Source organism: Lynx canadensis, chromosome A1 (genome assembly GCF_007474595.2).
Source record: "Lynx canadensis isolate LIC74 chromosome A1, mLynCan4.pri.v2, whole genome shotgun sequence".
NCBI classification, from domain to species: Eukaryota; Metazoa; Chordata; class Mammalia; order Carnivora; family Felidae; genus Lynx; species Lynx canadensis.
Genome location: NC_044303.2, coordinates 156735721 through 156754979, shown reverse-complemented (window position 1 = coordinate 156754979; position 19259 = coordinate 156735721). Strand labels below are relative to the sequence as shown.

The 19259-nt window shown below is 39.0% G+C and overlaps 1 protein-coding gene across 1 annotated transcript in view; it reads left to right on the top strand.

The window, feature by feature from the left end:
- KIAA0825 (KIAA0825 ortholog) overlaps positions 1 to 19259 on the top strand; it is a 205447-nt gene that overhangs the window by 162177 nt on the left and 24011 nt on the right. Inside the window, exons 16-17 of the mRNA XM_030324862.1 lie at positions 4669 to 4848; positions 16051 to 16275. Coding sequence (XP_030180722.1) covers positions 4669 to 4848; positions 16051 to 16275 — 405 coding nt within the window. The remainder of the gene's footprint in view (positions 1 to 4668; positions 4849 to 16050; positions 16276 to 19259) is intronic.

Here is a 19259-nt window from a genome sequence, read left to right as displayed (position 1 = left end):
CAGGGACCTCAGGTCCGAACCTTTCCCTCTATGCTTCCTGAATCCTATCTTTTCGTATCATAACTTGAGCTGTCCAGCAGTGGGACAGCTGCCTGGAATGGTAATGGAAATCTCACCACTGTAAGTATTCAAAAAGAAGCTAGGTCACCATTGTCACAAATGCTAGAAGACTTTTTATTCATTGACTCAACAAATGTTTATTCATTTATTGACCAAATATTTACTGACCTCCTTGTAAGGTGCCTGCCAGTCGTATAATTTCATTATGTTTCTTAATCAGATGGTTAGAACCTGATATAAATCTGTGGGCTAAGAATCGGTTTTTTAAGACCTCTTTTGGCTGTGCTTTGTTATTTTTTTTATTTTTTTTAGATTTTTTTTTTAACGTTTATTTATTTTTGAGACAGAGAGAGACAGAGCATGAATGGGAGGAGGGTCAAAGAGAGAGGGAGACACAGAATCAGAAGCAGGCTCCAGGCTCCGAGCTGTCAGCACAGAGCCCGACACGGGGCTCGAACTCGTGAACCACAAGATCGTGACCTGAGCCAAAGTTTGACACTTAACCGACTGAGCCACCCAGGCGCCCCATGTTATTCTTTCCAGTGTCTGCTGGTAAAGCAAAATCCTTCTTTGCCCCAAAATGATTCATTTAAATTAAAATTAAATCCAACTTTGGTGACCAGATTTCTTTTCAAATTGGCAATCTCCTTATGCAGAGTAAAACTTTGCACTTCTTTCTACCTTGCTTCCTTTTTCATTTGAAATGCTCACTTTCATTTGCAAACGTAAAGGGCTTGAAGTTAATTTAAGAGTCTATTTGTAAACAGTAGAGCCAGGATTCCGAGATTCAGTTTTATAGAATAGTACTCCTGCTAAATGTAATACTAGAAAAAGGTTTTATGGTCAAAAATGTTTTAAAACACTATATACTAAAATCCCTTCTTGGAGAGGCACAGGGCTCATGAATAATTAAAGCCTCTGAGAAATCCTGCAGAAAACAAAACTATTTAATATTGTTGAAGCCAGCACTTCCAGAACATATGGGCTACTACATTAACATACCATGAAATGCACTTTGGAGAAAATCTTATAAAAAGTATGGAGAGGAACCCTAGTAGATACAGGTAGATAGAGCCAAAACTGTTTCAAAGAGGTTTGCCTATCTACATTTATAAATTTGTAGATATTACATAATAATTTTCAAATACACAGAACTACCTGTGCCTTCTCTACATTTATAAATTTGTAGATATTACATAATAATTTTCAAATACACAGAACTACCTGTGCCTTCTCTATAAAGATGATCAGTTTTCAAGACACTGGAGTCAATTGTCCAATTATAAATCTCTCTTGAATGTAGCTATTTTCTTGATGACTTGTAGAGAACTTTTGTATTTTATTTATCATCAACCTCTTTAAGACTTATTTTCTTTATTCGTTAAAAAAAAATGGAGATTGATGAAGTTTTGGGGTGGTGGGGGGTTTGTGGGGTCCAGAGCCGATGGTCAAGAAAGAATTCTTAAAGACATCTTTGGTGCAAAAAGGTGATTTTATTAAAGCCGGGAGACAGGACCAACGGGCAGGAAAAGCTGCACTGTAACTGTGGGGCACCATTTTATGGAGTCTGGGGAGATAAAGTAAAGAGGGAATTTCCAAAGAGACTCTCACATGCTAAAGACTTACTGGAGGCCTACGTATTGTCAAGTTAAGGTTGTTTTCCCCCCTAACAAAAGCATTAACGTTGACAGTAGGAGTTCCCGGACTTTAGGCTTTTGATAGGATTGCCTTTTTCTGGTAAACTGGTGGAGACTCTTAATCAGATTAACCATTTGTTTTTTGTCCTTTCTTGTTTTTGTGCAGCCAGAGGTGTCCAAGGAATATCACAGGAATCCCACCTTGGGGGGGCGGGGCAGGGCGGTGCTAGCTTGTGTTTGTGTTTTGCCCTCAGCTTGCCTCAGGCTCCCTCAACAGAGATAATCTACACTTAGTAGATTTTTGGGGCGCCTGGGTGGCTCAGTTGGTTAAGTGTCCAGCTTAGGCTCAGGTCATGATGTCGCAGTTCCTGAGTTTGAGCCATGCATGGGGCTCTCTGCTGTCAGTGCAGAGCCCGCTTCAGATTCTGTGTCTCCCTCTCTCTCGCCCCTCCTTTGCTCGCTGGCACATGCGCGTGCAGTCTCTCTAAAAAATAAACATTTAAAAAATATATACACTTAGTAGAGTTTTTGTGAGGATCAAGATAAATAGGTAAATACGTGCAAAACAGTGAGCAGAGAGCCAGCACCATTGTGGGTATTCAATAAAGGCCTGTCTCCCATCTCACCATTAATCACAGCCCTGAATTTGGGACTGTGGTTGTTCAAAAGAGGTAGAAATCTGATGTTTAGTTTATTTGGGTATTGAGGAAAACAGCATAGAAAAGGTTGTAAGTGCTTTAATTTGCGTATGAGAATTTTAGAACAGAAAGCAGGAAAATAATTCCCAGGAAAGACTTGGGAAAGAAAATCTCTGAAAAAGAATGATTTTGTTTTGTTTTGTTTTGTCTTTGTAGTTTAATTCATAGACCCATATCATGAGACTTTGTTTTTAAAATTTAAATTTTGCCAAAATAAGAATACATTGAGGGAGGAAAAAGTAATAATCAAGTCACGTTTAACTGAAAACTTGTAAATAAATGGCAGATCTTTGTATCTATTGTTACCTTCTATGCAGTAGACTCCAAACCAATTTTCAAGTCAGGTTTCGATTTTATTGTTATTAATTTTTACAGTGAACTAGGCTGTGATTTTCAAATTTAGTGCTTCTTTGAAGCCATTTTCACATGACACTCCGCCCCCTTTTTCTCAGGTATCAATTTACCAGCCTGGTGTTTTAGGTGTTGAATCCTGGTTTTATAGGCTACATTTTCTATCCCTGCACTTTCTCTCTAATATCTATGTCTAAAGTGAGTCTTTCAGCCTCTTCCCTTTGGTTAGGGATGCTCGTTAGAGCCTGGTTAATTCAGCGTCCCTCAGCTGATGGCACTCTCTTCACCAACATTGCTGCCAAATCCATTTTAGTGACTCAGCAGGAGCTTGTCATTAGCAGCATTTTTGTAGAAAGTAAAAATTAAGCAGTCTTGGAAAGCAAAGTGCTAGTGCACCATGTATGTGTAAATCTGTGGTAGCAGTAAACACAGGCTCCTGGTGGGGTTGGTGGGGGAGCTCCTCCCCAGATACCACCCTCTTTTGAAGCGCTAACAAGTTTAGTTCTAGTTAATGTCTGCAGTGAAAAGAGCCCTTCAGTGTTACTGAAAAGGCAATCTGTTTTCAATTCTTGTATTTGTTTATAGAAGGTATGAAACATTTGATAGATAGAGGGGAGCCAGATGGAATTCAAAATAGCAGCTTTATTATTGCTTGGGTCAGAAAATATGGCTTTAAATATGGCTTGCCCACACAGCCTCATTTTCCAGAATTAAGATGATCCTTCTGTCCCTCCAACTACCCTAGTTGCCCCCTTCCCACCTCCCCAAGCCACCAACAGAGCTGAAAGCCACGGAGTTCCCTTGCAATGGCAGAACCAGCCCTCATAGACTTAATGAGGAGGAGAGCAGGCCAGAATGCAACTCCCTGTGGTCAGGTTGGCCCCAAACTCACCACTGAGAAGAGTCCTCCTTCCTTAGCTAGAAGTGTGGAGAAAGACAGGAGTGTTGACTCATATTAAAGGGAGAACAATAAGAGAGTGCAGGCCTGGGTTAGTTGTAGATCTGATGGGAAAATACCTCTTGGGTATTAATATTGACTGAGGAAGATTAGGCTAAGTGGATGACCTTTGTTTGAACAGTGGATGCTCTAGACAGATCTACAACTCCTTGATATTTATGTCTTTCACGATTGAAGACACACCTGGGGGATTTTCCATTAAACAAACAAGTGTCTTGTCCAGAAGGCTGAGGGAAAGAAAAAGGAAAGGGCTAGACCTGCATGTGGAGGAGCAGGGAAGGGACGAACTTAAGAAGAAGGTTAAAAGAATAGAACCCTAGTGGAGTCTTCTTGAAAGGAATGGGAAATAGAAGAATGAAAGGGAACGCAGAAGAAAAGCCCTAAAGTGTAGGAAATGTGCAAGCTGGGAAAGACCAAGGTTTGTGGAGGAGTGCCTCGAAAAGGTATTGGTTTTCACCAGGTTTCTAGGACACCAACCTTAGAAACATTTGAAATCAGCTGAGGCTCACCCTCCATCCAGACCTTCTTAGACAGTTGGTGAGGTCCGACTTAGAACTCACCTTGGTGGGTGTCTAGGTGGCTCAGTTGGTTAAGTGGCTGACTCTTGATTTCAGCTCAGGTCATGATCTCACTGCAAGCCCCACATTGGATTCTGCCCTGACAGCATGGAGCTTGCTTGTGATTCACTCTCTCCCTTCCTCCCTCCCTCTCTCTCTCTCTCTCTCTCTTTCTTTGAGGTCATGTCATTGTGACCCTTCTCACATTTTCCCCCCTACAAATATCCTAAGTATCTCAGTAACAATATTGAGTTTGGTGGGCCATTACTCTGAAAGAATATGGCATTTCTCTTATTATGTAAATATTAATCAAATACAGTTTTACTGCAATATTTTTGGGTAAGTGACAAGAATTTAATCACATTCACTGATACCTATCTTACTAAATTAATTTTATTCTTTCCAAGAATGTACCTTTCAAGAGCAAGGTTCTGATACAGATGATAATCTGAACCAAGGATCCAGCTTAATAGAAACCATCTTTAAAGTATTGTACCATTGCAATTTTTCTCCACAAACATTTGGAAATGTTTTTGTGAGCTACATGGAAGAAGAACAATTATGGAACTTTCTATATAACATTCCAGGTATGAAAAATTTACTGTTTGTAAAAGAAGTGTTTTATGGATACTTAAATATATCTTTAAAGATGCTTTGAAAGTTTTATTGATGTCGCTCTTGTTGAGTCTATTATTTGTAAAAGTTTATCACACATTTTCTTTTTAAGCATAACAGTTTCTTTGGGGAATCATTAACCATTCAGTCCTATCAAAATATAATATACTTGGGACAAGGTGCAGGGGAGGGAGAGGGAGAGAAATTATGTAATGCAGATTTTCTTTTTAAATTATTATTAGGAACTGTCCCCTCATAAAAATTTAGTTTAATATTTACCATAGATTATGTTCTGCTCTTGAGCAAGTAAGACATTAGTGACATATTATTCTTGGATGCATTTTTTGGCAAACCAATGCACAAAACTACTAGTCATTTTCTTTAAACGTAAAAGGTGTTTATTACGACCACAGCACCTGTGTCTCTATAAGGCAAGTATGTCTTCTCGTTCCTTTGGGAACAATATGTTTTTCCATTTGTATTGTTCTTCTGTCTACATAGAATGGATGTTGCAAGTTGCATATGTAACTAGAAAGTGTTCATGGGTTGCCCTACCTTGGGGCCAGATGAATAGATTCTCACCTTGTTGTATACTTAATATCCTGCCTTAAATTACATACTTATTAATATCTTGGGAAAACAAAGACTGAGAACCTAGTGGTTATACTGTTAGTCCCTTAACCATTTACATCATTTACATTTGGCTTTCAACCTACAAACATTTTTATACACTGTTTCAGAAACTACATTTCCATGAAATATTTCCTAGGATCCATATAAAAAAATCTAACTTGCTCATATTCATGGTTTCACTCTTCCAGGACTCTGACTATCCTCTAGATACTACTTGAATATCTTTTTAGCTAGTTTAAGGTTATTATGTTACATCTTTTGGTCATTATCCCTGAAAAATACCAATAGATAACTGTATAATGATTTTTAAAACCTGAATCTATCACTTAAGACTCCCTAATAATTATCTCCTCTTAAAATTTTATCTCCTAGTTTCCATGTATTTCCTACTGTGATCTCTTTACCCAAAGGAGGGACAGTTTTCCAGTTAAAAAGACTGAATTACTTCTGATGTAGACTTTATGGAACTGAAAGAAAAATAACCTTGGAAGCCCTACCACTCCGGTTTTTAGTTATTCAGGTGAAGTGAGAGCCGAATTCTCTCACAAGATGACAAAGAATTGTTGACCCACATGCTTCAACCACTATTTGTCCTTCAACACTTAAGTTCTTGAACCATTTTGTCACTTAGCACAACATTGTACTGAAGATACCAATGGCCTTCAGGTGCTGCCATGAGAAAGTGAAACTGCTACTCACTCCTCATTAGTCTTCTCTTCATATACACATTGAGCAAACCCTTCTCCACCAGGTCAGACAAGTCTCTTGAAACAAGTGTTACACATATTAATACAGCCTGAATTGTGTGGGGTGTTTTAAAGGATCAGAATTTCAGATTGGTGCAATATCCTTGGTCTTTGTATAAATTGTTTCTCCATAAGCATTAAATATCCTCTGGGTCTTGAATATTTTCTGGAACCTGAGACCTTACAGTGGTCACAAGGGACTCCACTTTTGTACAGTTATGTATAAGATATATATCCATAAGTGAGTACTTGTTGGTATTATTATTTTGAACAAACTTATCTGTTAGATCAATTATGAATAAGAAAAATAAAAATTTTTTATATTACCAACACTTATTCCTTCTTTAATGTCTTTTTTTTTTTTACTTTATGTAAATCTGAGTTTTCACTCTTGTATTATTTCCTTTTACTCTAAAGAATTTCATTTAACATTTCTTGTAAGACAGGTCTACTGGCAAACAATGTCTTCAATATTTGTTTGTCTGAGAAAGTCTTTATTTCTCCTTCAGTTGTGAAGGATAATTCTGCAGGGCATAGAATTCTAGGTCGTTTGGGTTTTTTTGTTTGTTTTGTATTTTTCCCCTTGATACTCCTACATATTTCACACCACTGTCTTCTTGTTTGCGTGGTTTCTGAAAAGCTGGATGTTAATTCGTCCCTTTGTTCCTCTGTAGGTAAGGTAATTTTCTTTTTCCTCTGGCTTTTTTCAGGAATTCTTTGCCTTTGTTTTTTTTTTTTTTTTTGTAGTTTGAAAATGATATGTGTAGGTATAGTTTTAAGTATTTATTCTGCTTGGTGTTCTCTGAGCTTTCTGGATCTGTGGTTTGTGTTTGATAGTAATTTGAGGGGAACTTCTCGGTCATTATTGTCTTAAATATTTCTTCTGATCCTTTCTTTTTCCTCTCCTTTTGGTATTCCCATTACACATATTACATCTTTTGTAGTTGTCCCACAGTCCTTGGATATTCTGTTCTTCTTCTTCTTTTTTTTTTTTTTTTTTCAGACTTTGATCTCTTTGCTTTTGAGTTTTAGAGGTTCCTATTGAGGTATCCTCAAGCTCAGAATTCTTTTCTCAGCTATGTCCAGTCTACTAATAAGCCCAGGAAAGGCATTCTTCATTTTTGTTACAGTATTTTTGATGTCTAGTATTTCTTTTTGGTTCTTTCTCAAGATTTCCATTTCTCTAGTTACATAGCGCATTTGCTCTTGCATGCTGTCTACTTTATACATTAGAGCCCTTAGCAAAGTAATCAAAGTTATTTTAATTCCTGGTCTGGTAATTCTGATTTCCATGTCTGTTTCTGATGTTTTCTCCTTTCAAAACTGTGTTCTTTGCCTTTTAGTATGTCTTGTAATTTTTCTTGGAAGTTGGACATGATGTATTGGGTAAAAGAAACTGCTGTAAAGACGGTTTTAGTGATGTGGTGGAAAAGTGGGGGAGGGTTGGGAAGCATTCTATGGTGCTATGATTAGGTATTTTAGTGGACCTGTGCCTCTGGATGATGTACTTCATAAGTGTTTCTCAGTTTTTTTTCTCCCATTCTGTGTAGGAGAGTATAGCTAGAGTGGGCTGGAATTGGGTATTTCCCTTCTTCTAGGTCAGTTAGACTCTGATCATACCCCAGTGGGTTAGGCTCTATTTTAGTAGTTTCTCCTGAGGGCAACCCTGAAGAAGAACAGAGTGCTCTGACTTATTTCAAAATGTTCCTTTTCCTTTTCCCTTGTTGGAAGCTCTTGGGGATTTTTCTCTGACATTTACTATGGGCACCTAGTTGAACTCACAGAGATAAAACTCACAAAAGTGTGGCAGCCTCCACATAACAGGGTTCCCATTGAATTTTAACTCTCAGACTTGTCCACACTGAGCCTCCAGCAATTCATCAATTACAGTTCAGACTTCCTACTTTGGCACTGGTTCCCATGGTAGGTTCTGCTTATGAGTCTCCACTCCAGTAAACTATGACTCCCTGTATTTGCTGTCCATCACTCCAATCTTGGAGGCGGTGGTTTGCCTTATGTCCCCACCTCTCTACAGATCCAAGAAGACTTGTTGATTTTTCCATCTGTTCAGCTATTTACTTGTTGTAGGACAGAGAGGCAACTTCTAAGCTCTTTATATGCAGAGCCAGAAACCAGAAGGGCTCGTCACTTACTATTTTTTTCTTCTCTATTCTCTCTTCCTATATTTCCTTCTCTTCTTGCTACATCTGTATCTTATCCCTACTGTAGGCATCTGTGGATATTGCTTGATCCTCCCTATACTATCCCATGCTCAACTTGTTGCAGAACCCTGCATCAAAAAACACTGGGCACCCTATACTATAATATTGCAAACTTTACAGAAAATTCCTCTTAGGTAAAATAATAATAACATAGGTTTACATGGTGCACACAGTGCCTACTATGTGCTAGTTGCTTAACACAAATTAATTCATATAATTTTAAAATAATTCTTTGAGATAGGGCTGTTATTTTCTCTATCATTTGTAATACCTTGATTTTATTTTAAACATTAAAAAATTTTTTTAATTTATTTATTTTTTGAGAGACAGAGACAGAGCGTGAGTGGGGAAGGGCAGAGAGAGAGAGAGAGAGGGAGACATAGAATCTGAAGCAGGCTCCCGGCTCTGAGCTGTGAGCACAGAGCCCGATGTGGGGCTCAAACTCATGAACTAGGAGATCATGACCTGAGCCAAAGTTGGACGCTTAACTGACTGGGCCACCCAGGTGCCCCAGCATGCTGGTTTTAATAATGGATTGAGTCACTTGGGAAATATTACCTTGGAGTGCCTGACTGACTCAGTCAGAAGAGCATGCAACTTTTGACCTCAGGGTCATGAGTTAGATCCCCATGTTGGATGTAGAGATTATTTAAATAAATTAAGAAAAAAAAGAAATATCACCTCAAATTTTGAGGGGAAAAAACATATGGGTACTTTTCTGTGTTGATTCAAGTGGTTATCCCAAGACTTTCCTGTCATATTAAAAAAATAATAGCTTGGGAGGGGAAGATGGCAGCGTAGGAGGACGCTGGGCTCACCGCGCGTCCTGCTGATCACTTAGATTCCACCTACACCTGCCTAAATAACTCAGAAAACAGCCAGAGGATTAGCAGAACGGAGTCGCCAGACCCAAGCGCAGACGAGAGGCCCACGGAAGAGGGTAGGAAGGGCGGCGAGGCGGTGCGCGCTCCACGGACTGGCGGGAGGGAGCCGGGGCGGAGGGGCGGCTCGCCGGCCAAGCAGAGCCCCCGAGTCCGGCTTGCAAAAGCGGAGGGGCCTGACGGACTGTGTTCCGACAGCAAGCGCGATTTAGCGTCTGGGAGGTCATAAGTTAACAGCTCTGCTCGGAAAGCGGGAAGGCTGGAGGACAAAGGGAGGGTGAGCTGCGGAGCCCCCGGACGACAGAGCTCAGTTTGGCGGGGAACAAAGGCGCTCGCCAGCGCCATCTCCCCCGCCCATCCCCCAGCCAAAATCCCAAAGGGAACCGGTTCCGGCCAGGGAAATTGCTCGCTCCGCGCAAACACCCAACTCTGTGCTTCTGCGGAGCCAAACCTCCGGCAGCGGATCTGACTCCCTCCGGCTGCCACAGGGCCCCTCCTGAAGTGGATCACCTAAGGAGAAGCGAGCTAAGCCTGCCCCCCCCCCCCCGCCGCCGTGCACCTTGCCTTCCCACCCCAGCTAATACGCCAGATCCCCAGCATCACAAGCCTGGCAGTGTGCAAGTAGCCCAGATGGGCCACGCCACCCCACAGTGAATCCCGCCCCTAGGAGAGGGGAAGAAAAGGCACACACCAGTCTGACTGTGGCCCCAGCGGTGGGCTGGGGGCAGACATCAGGACGGACTGAGGCCCCGCCCACCAACTCCAGTTATACACCACAGCACAGGGGAAGTGCCCTGCAGGTCCTCACCACACCAGGGACTATCCAAAATGACCAAGCGGAAGAATTCCCCTCAGAAGAATCTCCAGGAAATAACAACAGCTAATGAGCTGATCAAAAAGGATTTAAATAATATAACAGAAAGTGAATTTAGGATAATAGTCATAAAATTAATCGCTGGGCTGGAAAACAGTATACAGGACAGCAGAGAATCTCTTGCTACAGAGATCAAGGGACTAAGGAACAGTCACGAGGAGCTGAAAAACGCTTTAAATGAAATGCAAAACAAAATGCAAACCACCACGGCTCGGATGGAAGAGGCAGAGGAGAGAATAGGTGAACTAGAAGATAAAGTTATGGAAAAAGAGGAAGCTGAGAAAAAGAGAGATAAAAAAAATCCAGGAGTATGAGGGGAAAATTAGAGAACTAAGTGATACACTAAAAAGAAATAATATACGCATAATTGGTATCCCAGAGGAGGAAGAGAGAGGGAAAGGTGCTGAAGGGGTACTTGAAGAAATAATAGCTGAGAACTTCCCTGAACTGGGGAAGGAAAAAGGCATTGAAATCCAAGAGGCACAGAGAACTCCCTTCAGACGTAACTTGAATCGATCTTCTGCACGACATATCATAGTGAAACTGGCAAAATACAAGGATAAAGAGAAAATTCTGAAAGCAGCAAGGGGTAAACGTGCCCTCACATATAAAGGGAGACCTATAAGACTCGTGACTGATCTCTCTTTTGAAACTTGGCAGGCCAGAAAGAATTGGCACGAGATTTTCAGTGTGCTAGACAGAAAAAAATATGCAGCCGAGAATCCTTTATCCAGCAAGTCTGTCATTTAGAATAGAAGGAGAGATAAAGGTCTTCCCAAACAAACAAAAACTGAAGGAATTTGTCACCACTAAACCAGCCCTACAAGAGATCCTAAGGGAGACCCTGTGAGACAAAGTACCAGAGACATCACTACAAGCATAAAACATACAGACATCACAATGACTCTAAACCCGTATCTTTCTATAATAACACTGAATGTAAATGGATTAAATGCGCCAACCAAAAGACATAGGGTATCAGAATGGATAAAAAAACAAGACCCATCTATTTGCTGTCTACAAGAGACTCATTTTAGACCTGAGGACACCTTTAGATTGAGAGTGAGGGGATGGAGAACTATTTATCATGCTACTGGAAGCCAAAAGAAAGCTGGAGTAGCCATACTTATATCAGACAAACTAGACTTTAAATTAAAGGCTGTAACAAGAGATGAAGAAGGACATTATATAATAGTTACAGGGTCTATCCATCAGGAAGAGCTAACAATTATAAATGTCTATGCGCCGAATACAGGAGCCCCCAAATATATAAAACAATTACTCATAAACAGAAGCAGCCTTATTGATAAGAATGTGGTGATTGCAGGGGACTTTAACACCCCTCTTACAGAAATGGATAGATCATCTAGACACACAGTCAATAAAGAAACAAGGGCCCTGAATGAGACATTGGATCAGATGGACTTGACAGATATATTTAGAACTCTGCATCCCAAAGCAACAGAATATACTTTCTTCTCGAGTGCACATGGAACATTCTCCAAGATAGATCATATACTGGGTCACAAAACAGCCCTTCATAAGTTTACAAGAATTGAAATTATACCATGCATACTTTCAGACCACAATGCTATGAAGCTTGAAATCAACCACAGGAAAAAGTCTGGAAAGCCTCCAAAAGCATGGAGATTAAAGAACACCCTACTAACGAATGAGTGGGTCAACCAGGCAATTAGAGAAGAAATCAAAAAATATATGGAAACAAACGAAAATTAAAATACAACAATCCAAACGCTTTGGGATGCAGCGAAGGCAGTCTTGAGAGGAAAATACATTGCAATCCAGGCTTATCTCAAGAAACAAGAAAAATCCCAAATACAAAATCTAACAGCACACCTAAAGGAAATAGAAGCAGAACAGCAAAGGCAGCCTAAACCCAGCAGAAGAAGAGAAATAATAAAGATCAGAGCAGAAATAAACAATATAGAATCTAAAAAAACTGTAGAGCAGATCAACGAAACCAAGAGTTGGTTTTTTGAAAAAATAAACAAAATTGACAAACCTCTAGCCAGGCTTCTCAAAAAGAAAAGGGAGATGACCCAAATAGATAAAATCATGAATGAAAATGGAATTATTACAACCAATCCCTCAGAGATACAAACAATTATCAGGGAATACTATGAAAAATTATATGCCAACAAACTGGACAACCTGGAAGAAATGGACAAATTCCTGAACACCCACACTCTTCCAAAACTCAATCAGGAGGAAATAGAAAGCTTGAACAGACCCATAACCAGCGAAGAAATTGAATCGGTTATCAAAAATCTCCCAACAAATAAGAGTCCAGGACCAGATGGCTTCCCAGGGGAGTTCTACCAGACGTTTAAAGCAGAGATAATACCTATCCTTCTCAAGCTATTCCAAGAAATAGAAAGGGAAGGAAAACTTCCAGACTCCTTCTATGAAGCCAGTATTACTTTGATTCCTAAACCAGACAGAGACCCAGTAAAAAAAGAGAACTACAGGCCAATATCCCTGATGAATATGGATGCAAAAATTCTCAATAAGATACTAGCAAATCGAATTCAACAGCATATAAAAAGAATTATTCACCATGATCAAGTGGGATTCATTCCTGGGATGCAGGGCTGGTTCAACATTCGCAAATCAATCAACGTGATACATCACATTCACAAAAAAAAAGAGAAGAACCATATGATCCTGTCAATCGATGCAGAAAAGGCCTTTGACAAAATCCAGCACCCTTTCTTAATAAAAACCCTTGAGAAAGTCGGGATAGAAGGAACATACTTAAAGATCATAAAAGCCATTTATGAAAAGCTCACAGCTAACATCATCCTCAACGGGGAAAAACTGAGAGCTTTTTCCCTGAGATCAGGAACACGACAGGGATGCCCACTCTCACCGCTGTTGTTTAACATAGTGCTGGAAGTTCTAGCATCAGCAATCAGACAACAGAAGGAAATCAAAGGCATCAAAATTGGCAAAGATGAAGTCAAGCTTTCGCTTTTTGCAGATGACATGATATTATACATGGAAAATCCGATAGACTCCACCAAAAGTCTGCTAGAACTGATACATGAATTCAGCAAAGTTGCAGGATACAAAATCAATGTACAGAAATCAGTTGCATTCTTATACACTAACAATGAAGCAACAGAAAGACAAATAAAGAAGCTGATCCCATTCACAATTGCACCAAGAAGCATAAAATACCTAGGAATAAATCTAACCAAAGATGTAAAGGATCTGTATGCTGAAAACTATAGAAAGCTTAGGAAGGTAATTGAAGAAGATTTAAAGAAATGGAAAGACATTCCCTGCTCATGGATTGGAAAAATAAATATTGTCAAAATGTCAATACTACCCAAAGCTATCTACACATTCAATGCAATCCCAATCAAAATTGCACCAGAATTCTTCTCGAAATTAGAACAAGCAATCCTAAAATTCATATGGAACCACAAAAGGCCCCGAATAGCCAAAGGAATTTTGAAGAAGAAGACCAAAGCAGAAGGCATCACAATCCCAGACTTTAGCCTCTACTACAAAGCTGTAATCATCAAGACAGCATGGTATTGGCACAAAAACAGACACACAGACCAATGGAATAGAATAGAAAGCCCAGAACTAGACCCACAAACGTACGGCCAACTCATCTTTGACAAAGCAGGAAAGAACATCCAATGGAAAAAAGACAGCCTCTTTAACAAATGGTGCTGGGAGAACTGGACAGCAACATGCAGAAGGTTGAAACTAGACCACTTTCTCACACCATTTACAAAAATAAACTCAAAATGGATAAAGGACCTAAATGTGAGACAGGAAACCATCAAAACCTTAGAGGAGAAAGCAGGAAAAGACCTCTCTGACCTCAGCCGTAGCAATCTCTTACTCGACACATCCCCAAAGGCAAGGGAATTAAAAGCAAAAGTGAACTACTGGGACCTTATGAAGATAAAAAGCTTCTGCACAGCAAAGGACACAACCAACAAAACTAAAAGGCAACCAACGGAATGGGAAAAGATATTTGCAAATAACATATCGGACAAAGGGCTAGTATCCAAAATCTATAAAGAGCTCACCAAACTCCACACCCGAAAAACAAATAACCCAGTGAAGAAATGGGCAGAAAACATGAATAGACACTTCTCTAAAGAAGACATCCAGATGGCCAACAGGCACATGAAAAGATGTTCAGCGTCGCTCCTTATCAGGGAAATACAAATCAAAACCACACTCAGGTATCACCTCACGCCAGTCAGAGTGGCCAAAATGAACAAATCAGGAGACTATGGATGCTGGAGAGGATGTGGAGAAACGGGAACCCTCTTGCACTGTTGGTGGGAATGCAAATTGGTGCAGCCGCTCTGGAAAGCAGTGTGGAGGTTCCTCAGAAAATTAAAAATAGACCTACCCTATGACCCAGCAATAGCACTGCTAGGAATTTATCCAAGGGATACAGGAGTACTGATGCATAGGGGCACTTGTACCCCAATGTTCATAGCAGCACTCTCAACAATAGCCAAATTATGGAAAGAGCCTAAATGTCCATCAACTGATGAATGGATAAGGAAATTGTGGTATATATACACAATGGAGTACTATGTGGCAATGAGAAAAAATGAAATATGGCCTTTTGTAGCAACGTGGATGGAACTGGAGAGTGTAATGCTAAGTGAAATAAGCCATACAGAGAAAGACAGATACCACATGGTTTCACTCTTATGTGGATCCTGAGAAACTTAACAGGAACCCATGGGGGAGGGGAAGGAAAAAAAAAAAAAAAAGAGGTTAGAGTGGGAGAGAGCCAAAGCATAAGAGACTGTTAAAAACTGAGAAGAAACTGAGGGTTGATGGGGGGTGGGAGGGAGGGGAGGGTGGGTGATGGGTATTGAGGAGGGCACCTTTTGGGATGAGCACTGGGTGTTGTATGGAAACCAATTTGTCAATAAATTTCATATATATAAAAAAAATAAATAAAAAACATAAAATCTGAAAAAAAATAATAATAATAAAATTTTATTGCATTTATCACACAAGTAATACATATTAACGGTTGGTAATCTATATTATCAGAAAGAAGGTAGGATAGCAGAAAGAAGAAAAGAAGGGAGGATGGGAGGATAGAAAAGAAGGAAAAGTAAAAGAAGAAAGAGGGAAGGAGGAGGAAAATACCTGAAATCCCATCAGGCATTGATAATCACCATTAACCTGGAGAATGCATCTTTTAATTCTTTTATGTGTGTGTGTGTGTGTGTGTGTGTGTGTGTGTGTGGTATAGTGTGTATGTAATAAAAATAACATGTCATAGTTTTCCTAACATGTCTTTATTTTTATTTTTTACTAAACAATATATGGCTTTATTGTGTTGATGGATATATCTTAGCTACTTAAATAACTGATGATTATTGGACATTAAGATTATTTTCAACTTTCCTTTATATCCTTTACATGATTATAATTAATTTCTTAGGATAAGGTCCAGAGAAGGAATAAATGAGTTAACAGGTAAGCAAAATGTTAAAGATTTGGTATTATTGCCAAGTTGTCATCTAAGAAAATCATACAACTTCAATTTCCACCATTAGAGTTGCAGACCACAAGCAAATACTGTTATTCCCTGTTATTTTAATTGCCATTTTCTTTATTACTAAGAAGAATTTTTTTTTAATTTTTATGGACTGTTTATTAATTATGTGATTTCAAGGTTAAAAACAGCTCTTCTTTTCTATGGCTTTAAACTAGCTAATGAGAAACTGAATTCCCAATTAAATAAGGCACAAAATATTGCCAGATTCTGCTAACTATAATATGCTGTCTGATTTTAAAGTCTCAACATGCATGGAGTCCGAGCCAGAGGTCATCCGATGCTTGAGATTGGCACTGACTGATGCTATCAAGGACATTGTACAGCAGATAGTATTTGTGATGAGGTCTGGGAGAAACTGTGGGCCCAACCTAAACAAGCACAGTGTTCCTGAACGTTTGCGTGAGAGCATTCCAAAGGAATGGAATTATACTCCAAAAGAAACTAAGAGGAAAGAATCAAGCAAAGGTACCTTATTATTATTTTTTTTTGTAAGAACCCATCCTTGAAGAAGCAATTTTCTAAGATATGAAATCAAGTAAAATTCTAAAAATTATAAGATTTGTAAACTATGTTAGTCCTTTTCCCGCCATTTCTATGTATTTGGGACCTGTAATTTTTTTTTTCTTTTTTTTTTACTATGAGCCTTATGACCAAGGAAACTAGAAAGGGAAATGACTCAAATGGTCATCTTCTTTATTTAACTATCAGCTCAGAATTTTCTGTGATATGTTGTGTTCATGTTAGTATTCACACATTAGTCGATGATTGTGACTAACTTACCTCAAATCTGTTGAGTAATCTAAAATTCATACTCTCAAGAATATTGCTCTGATGTTTAATGTTCTTTCCTTGAAGTTTTTCCCTCTGCCACCACTAATTATTACTTTCTTTTTTCTTGTTAACAGACCTACTTGTGTAGCCTTTAGGTCAAAAATAGCACTTCATTGAGTACTTACATAGTTTTTTGACAGAGTAATTTCCCCCAATACCTATGGTTCTGAATTCTGTGCATTGTTCCTATTAGGGGCAGTGCATCTATTAAGTGTATTTTAGAACATGAGTTACATTATTGACTTATTTTATTAATTAAGTGCTGTCTTCTTAAATGGTTTCTTTGTACCTATGTGTTTCTGCATTACAAAACATGTAATGTTTTATTATGTATATTATATAGACATATGAATGAATCTTCTTAGGACTTTTAAAATAAAACTTTTTGAGGGCGCCTGCGTGGCTCAGTCAGTTGAGCGTCTGGCTTCAGCTCAGGTCATGGTATCGCAGTCTGTGAGTTTGAGCCCCCGTTCGGGCTCTGTGCTGACAGCTCAGAGCCTGGAGCCTGCTTCAGATTCTGGGTCTCCCTCTCTCTCTACCCCTCCCCCACTCATGCTCTGTCTCTTTCTCTCTGTCAAAAATAAATAAACATTAAAAAAATTTTTAATAAAACTTTTCCCTTTATATTAATCTATAAAAGAATATTTTTTCATTAACTTGAGGAAAGTTTCAATGGTAAAATAATCCAACTGAACCTACTAAGTCAATTGAAGAGACTAGCCTTCTTTCATTCTTCTCTATGGAGATCCTAACTAATGTGGCTCTTATCCAGCGACCTTATATTACAAACTCAAATCAATTATCTATCTGTGACCTTTCATAGTAATGCTTTAATTCTGTCCAAGCCCTATTAAACTGCCTTTGAATCTAGTAAAGCCATTTAATTGAAATTGGAAAATGTCAGCTTTTCATTACTTCAGTTCTTCCTTCTCTGAGTGGTTGCCATTTCTCCTTCATTCTAGCTTTTGGATATTTCATAGATTTTGAGCAATTCAGGAGGCATAATCTGTAGTTAATATATCATGTTGTATGAGTAGCACTATTTTGTTGGTGGCTTTCAGGTCATTGTATTCGTGAACAGTTTTGCCTTCTACAGGTGTTCTGGAACTCTTCCATAACATTTCAAAGAACCGCTGGTTCTAAGAAAAAATGCTTACTTGTAGATACCAGTTTTTGTGATTTTCCTTACTAAATAATATTCTCCATAAAACTATCACTAAGACTCCACCTTACACCTGTCAGAATGGTTAACATTAACAACTCAGGCAACAACAGATGTTGGCGAGGATGCGGAAAAAGGCGATCTCTTTTGCATTCTTGGTGGCAATGCAAGCTGGTGCAGCCACTCTGGAAAACAGTATGGAGGTTCCTCAAAAAACTAAAAATAGAACTACCCTAGGACCCAGCAATTGCACTACTAGGCATTTATCCACGGGATACAGGTGTGCTGTCTCGAAGGGACACATGCACCCCCATGTTTATAGCAGCACTATCAACAATAGCCAAAGTATGGAAAGAGCCCAAATGTCCACTGATGGATGAATGGATAAAGAAAATGTGATATATATATATATATATATATATATATATATATATATATATACAACGGAATATTACTCGGCGATCAAAAAGAATGAAATCTTGCCATTTGCAACTACGTGAATGGAACTGGAGGGTATTATGCTAAGTGAAATTAGTCAGACAGAGAAAGACAAAAATCATATGAGTTCACTCATATGAGGACTTTAAGAGACAAAACAGATGAATGTAAGGGAAGGGAAACAAAAATAATATACACAGGGAGGGGGACAAAACATAAGAGACTCATAAATATGGAGAACAAACTGAGGGTTACTGGAGGAGGTGTGGGAGGGGGGGTGGGCTAAATGGGTAAGGGGCACTAAGGAATCTACTCCTGAAATCATTGTTGCACTATATGCTAACTAATTTGCATGTAGATTTTAAAAAATAAAAAGTTAAATTAAAAAAAAAAAACTATCACTACTACTACTAAGAGTAGAAGAGTAGAAGTAGAACATCCCAAATCACATAAATATATAAGAGAAAATGGTGGAGGAAAGTGACTTTATAAACCATTTTGTGCATTCCAGGTGGATATGACAATAGGAAAATACCATGATTCTCCATCTCTGCCCTCTTTTAGACTGACAGTGCTCAACCTTTATTATCCCTACAGTATACAAGACAGATTTTGTTTACAGGCCAGACATTAAGTCACTTATTCATCCAATAAATATTTACTAAGCGAGCTACTACTACATATCAAGCATCTCAGTTGAGGCTAGAGATAAACTATAAAGAAAATACCTCCTCTTGGTGCTTGAAGACTAGTAAAATTGGTTCCAAATGGGTGCAAACACCTCAGGGAATGTACAAGACAATTCTTTGGTGTATAACAAGAAAGAAAGAAATGAAACTCTACTAAAATTTCATATGGAGATTGTAACTGTAACTGTGCCTTGGTCTGTGAGTGAGACAGTCATGTGCTGAGTTTGGTGTTGGTGGGGAGGTGATGGACAGTGCTAAAGCACTTCTTCAGCTTTCAGGGTGCAGTACTGAATTAAGTTTGTCCTTTGTATTTCAGAATCTACTTTTAA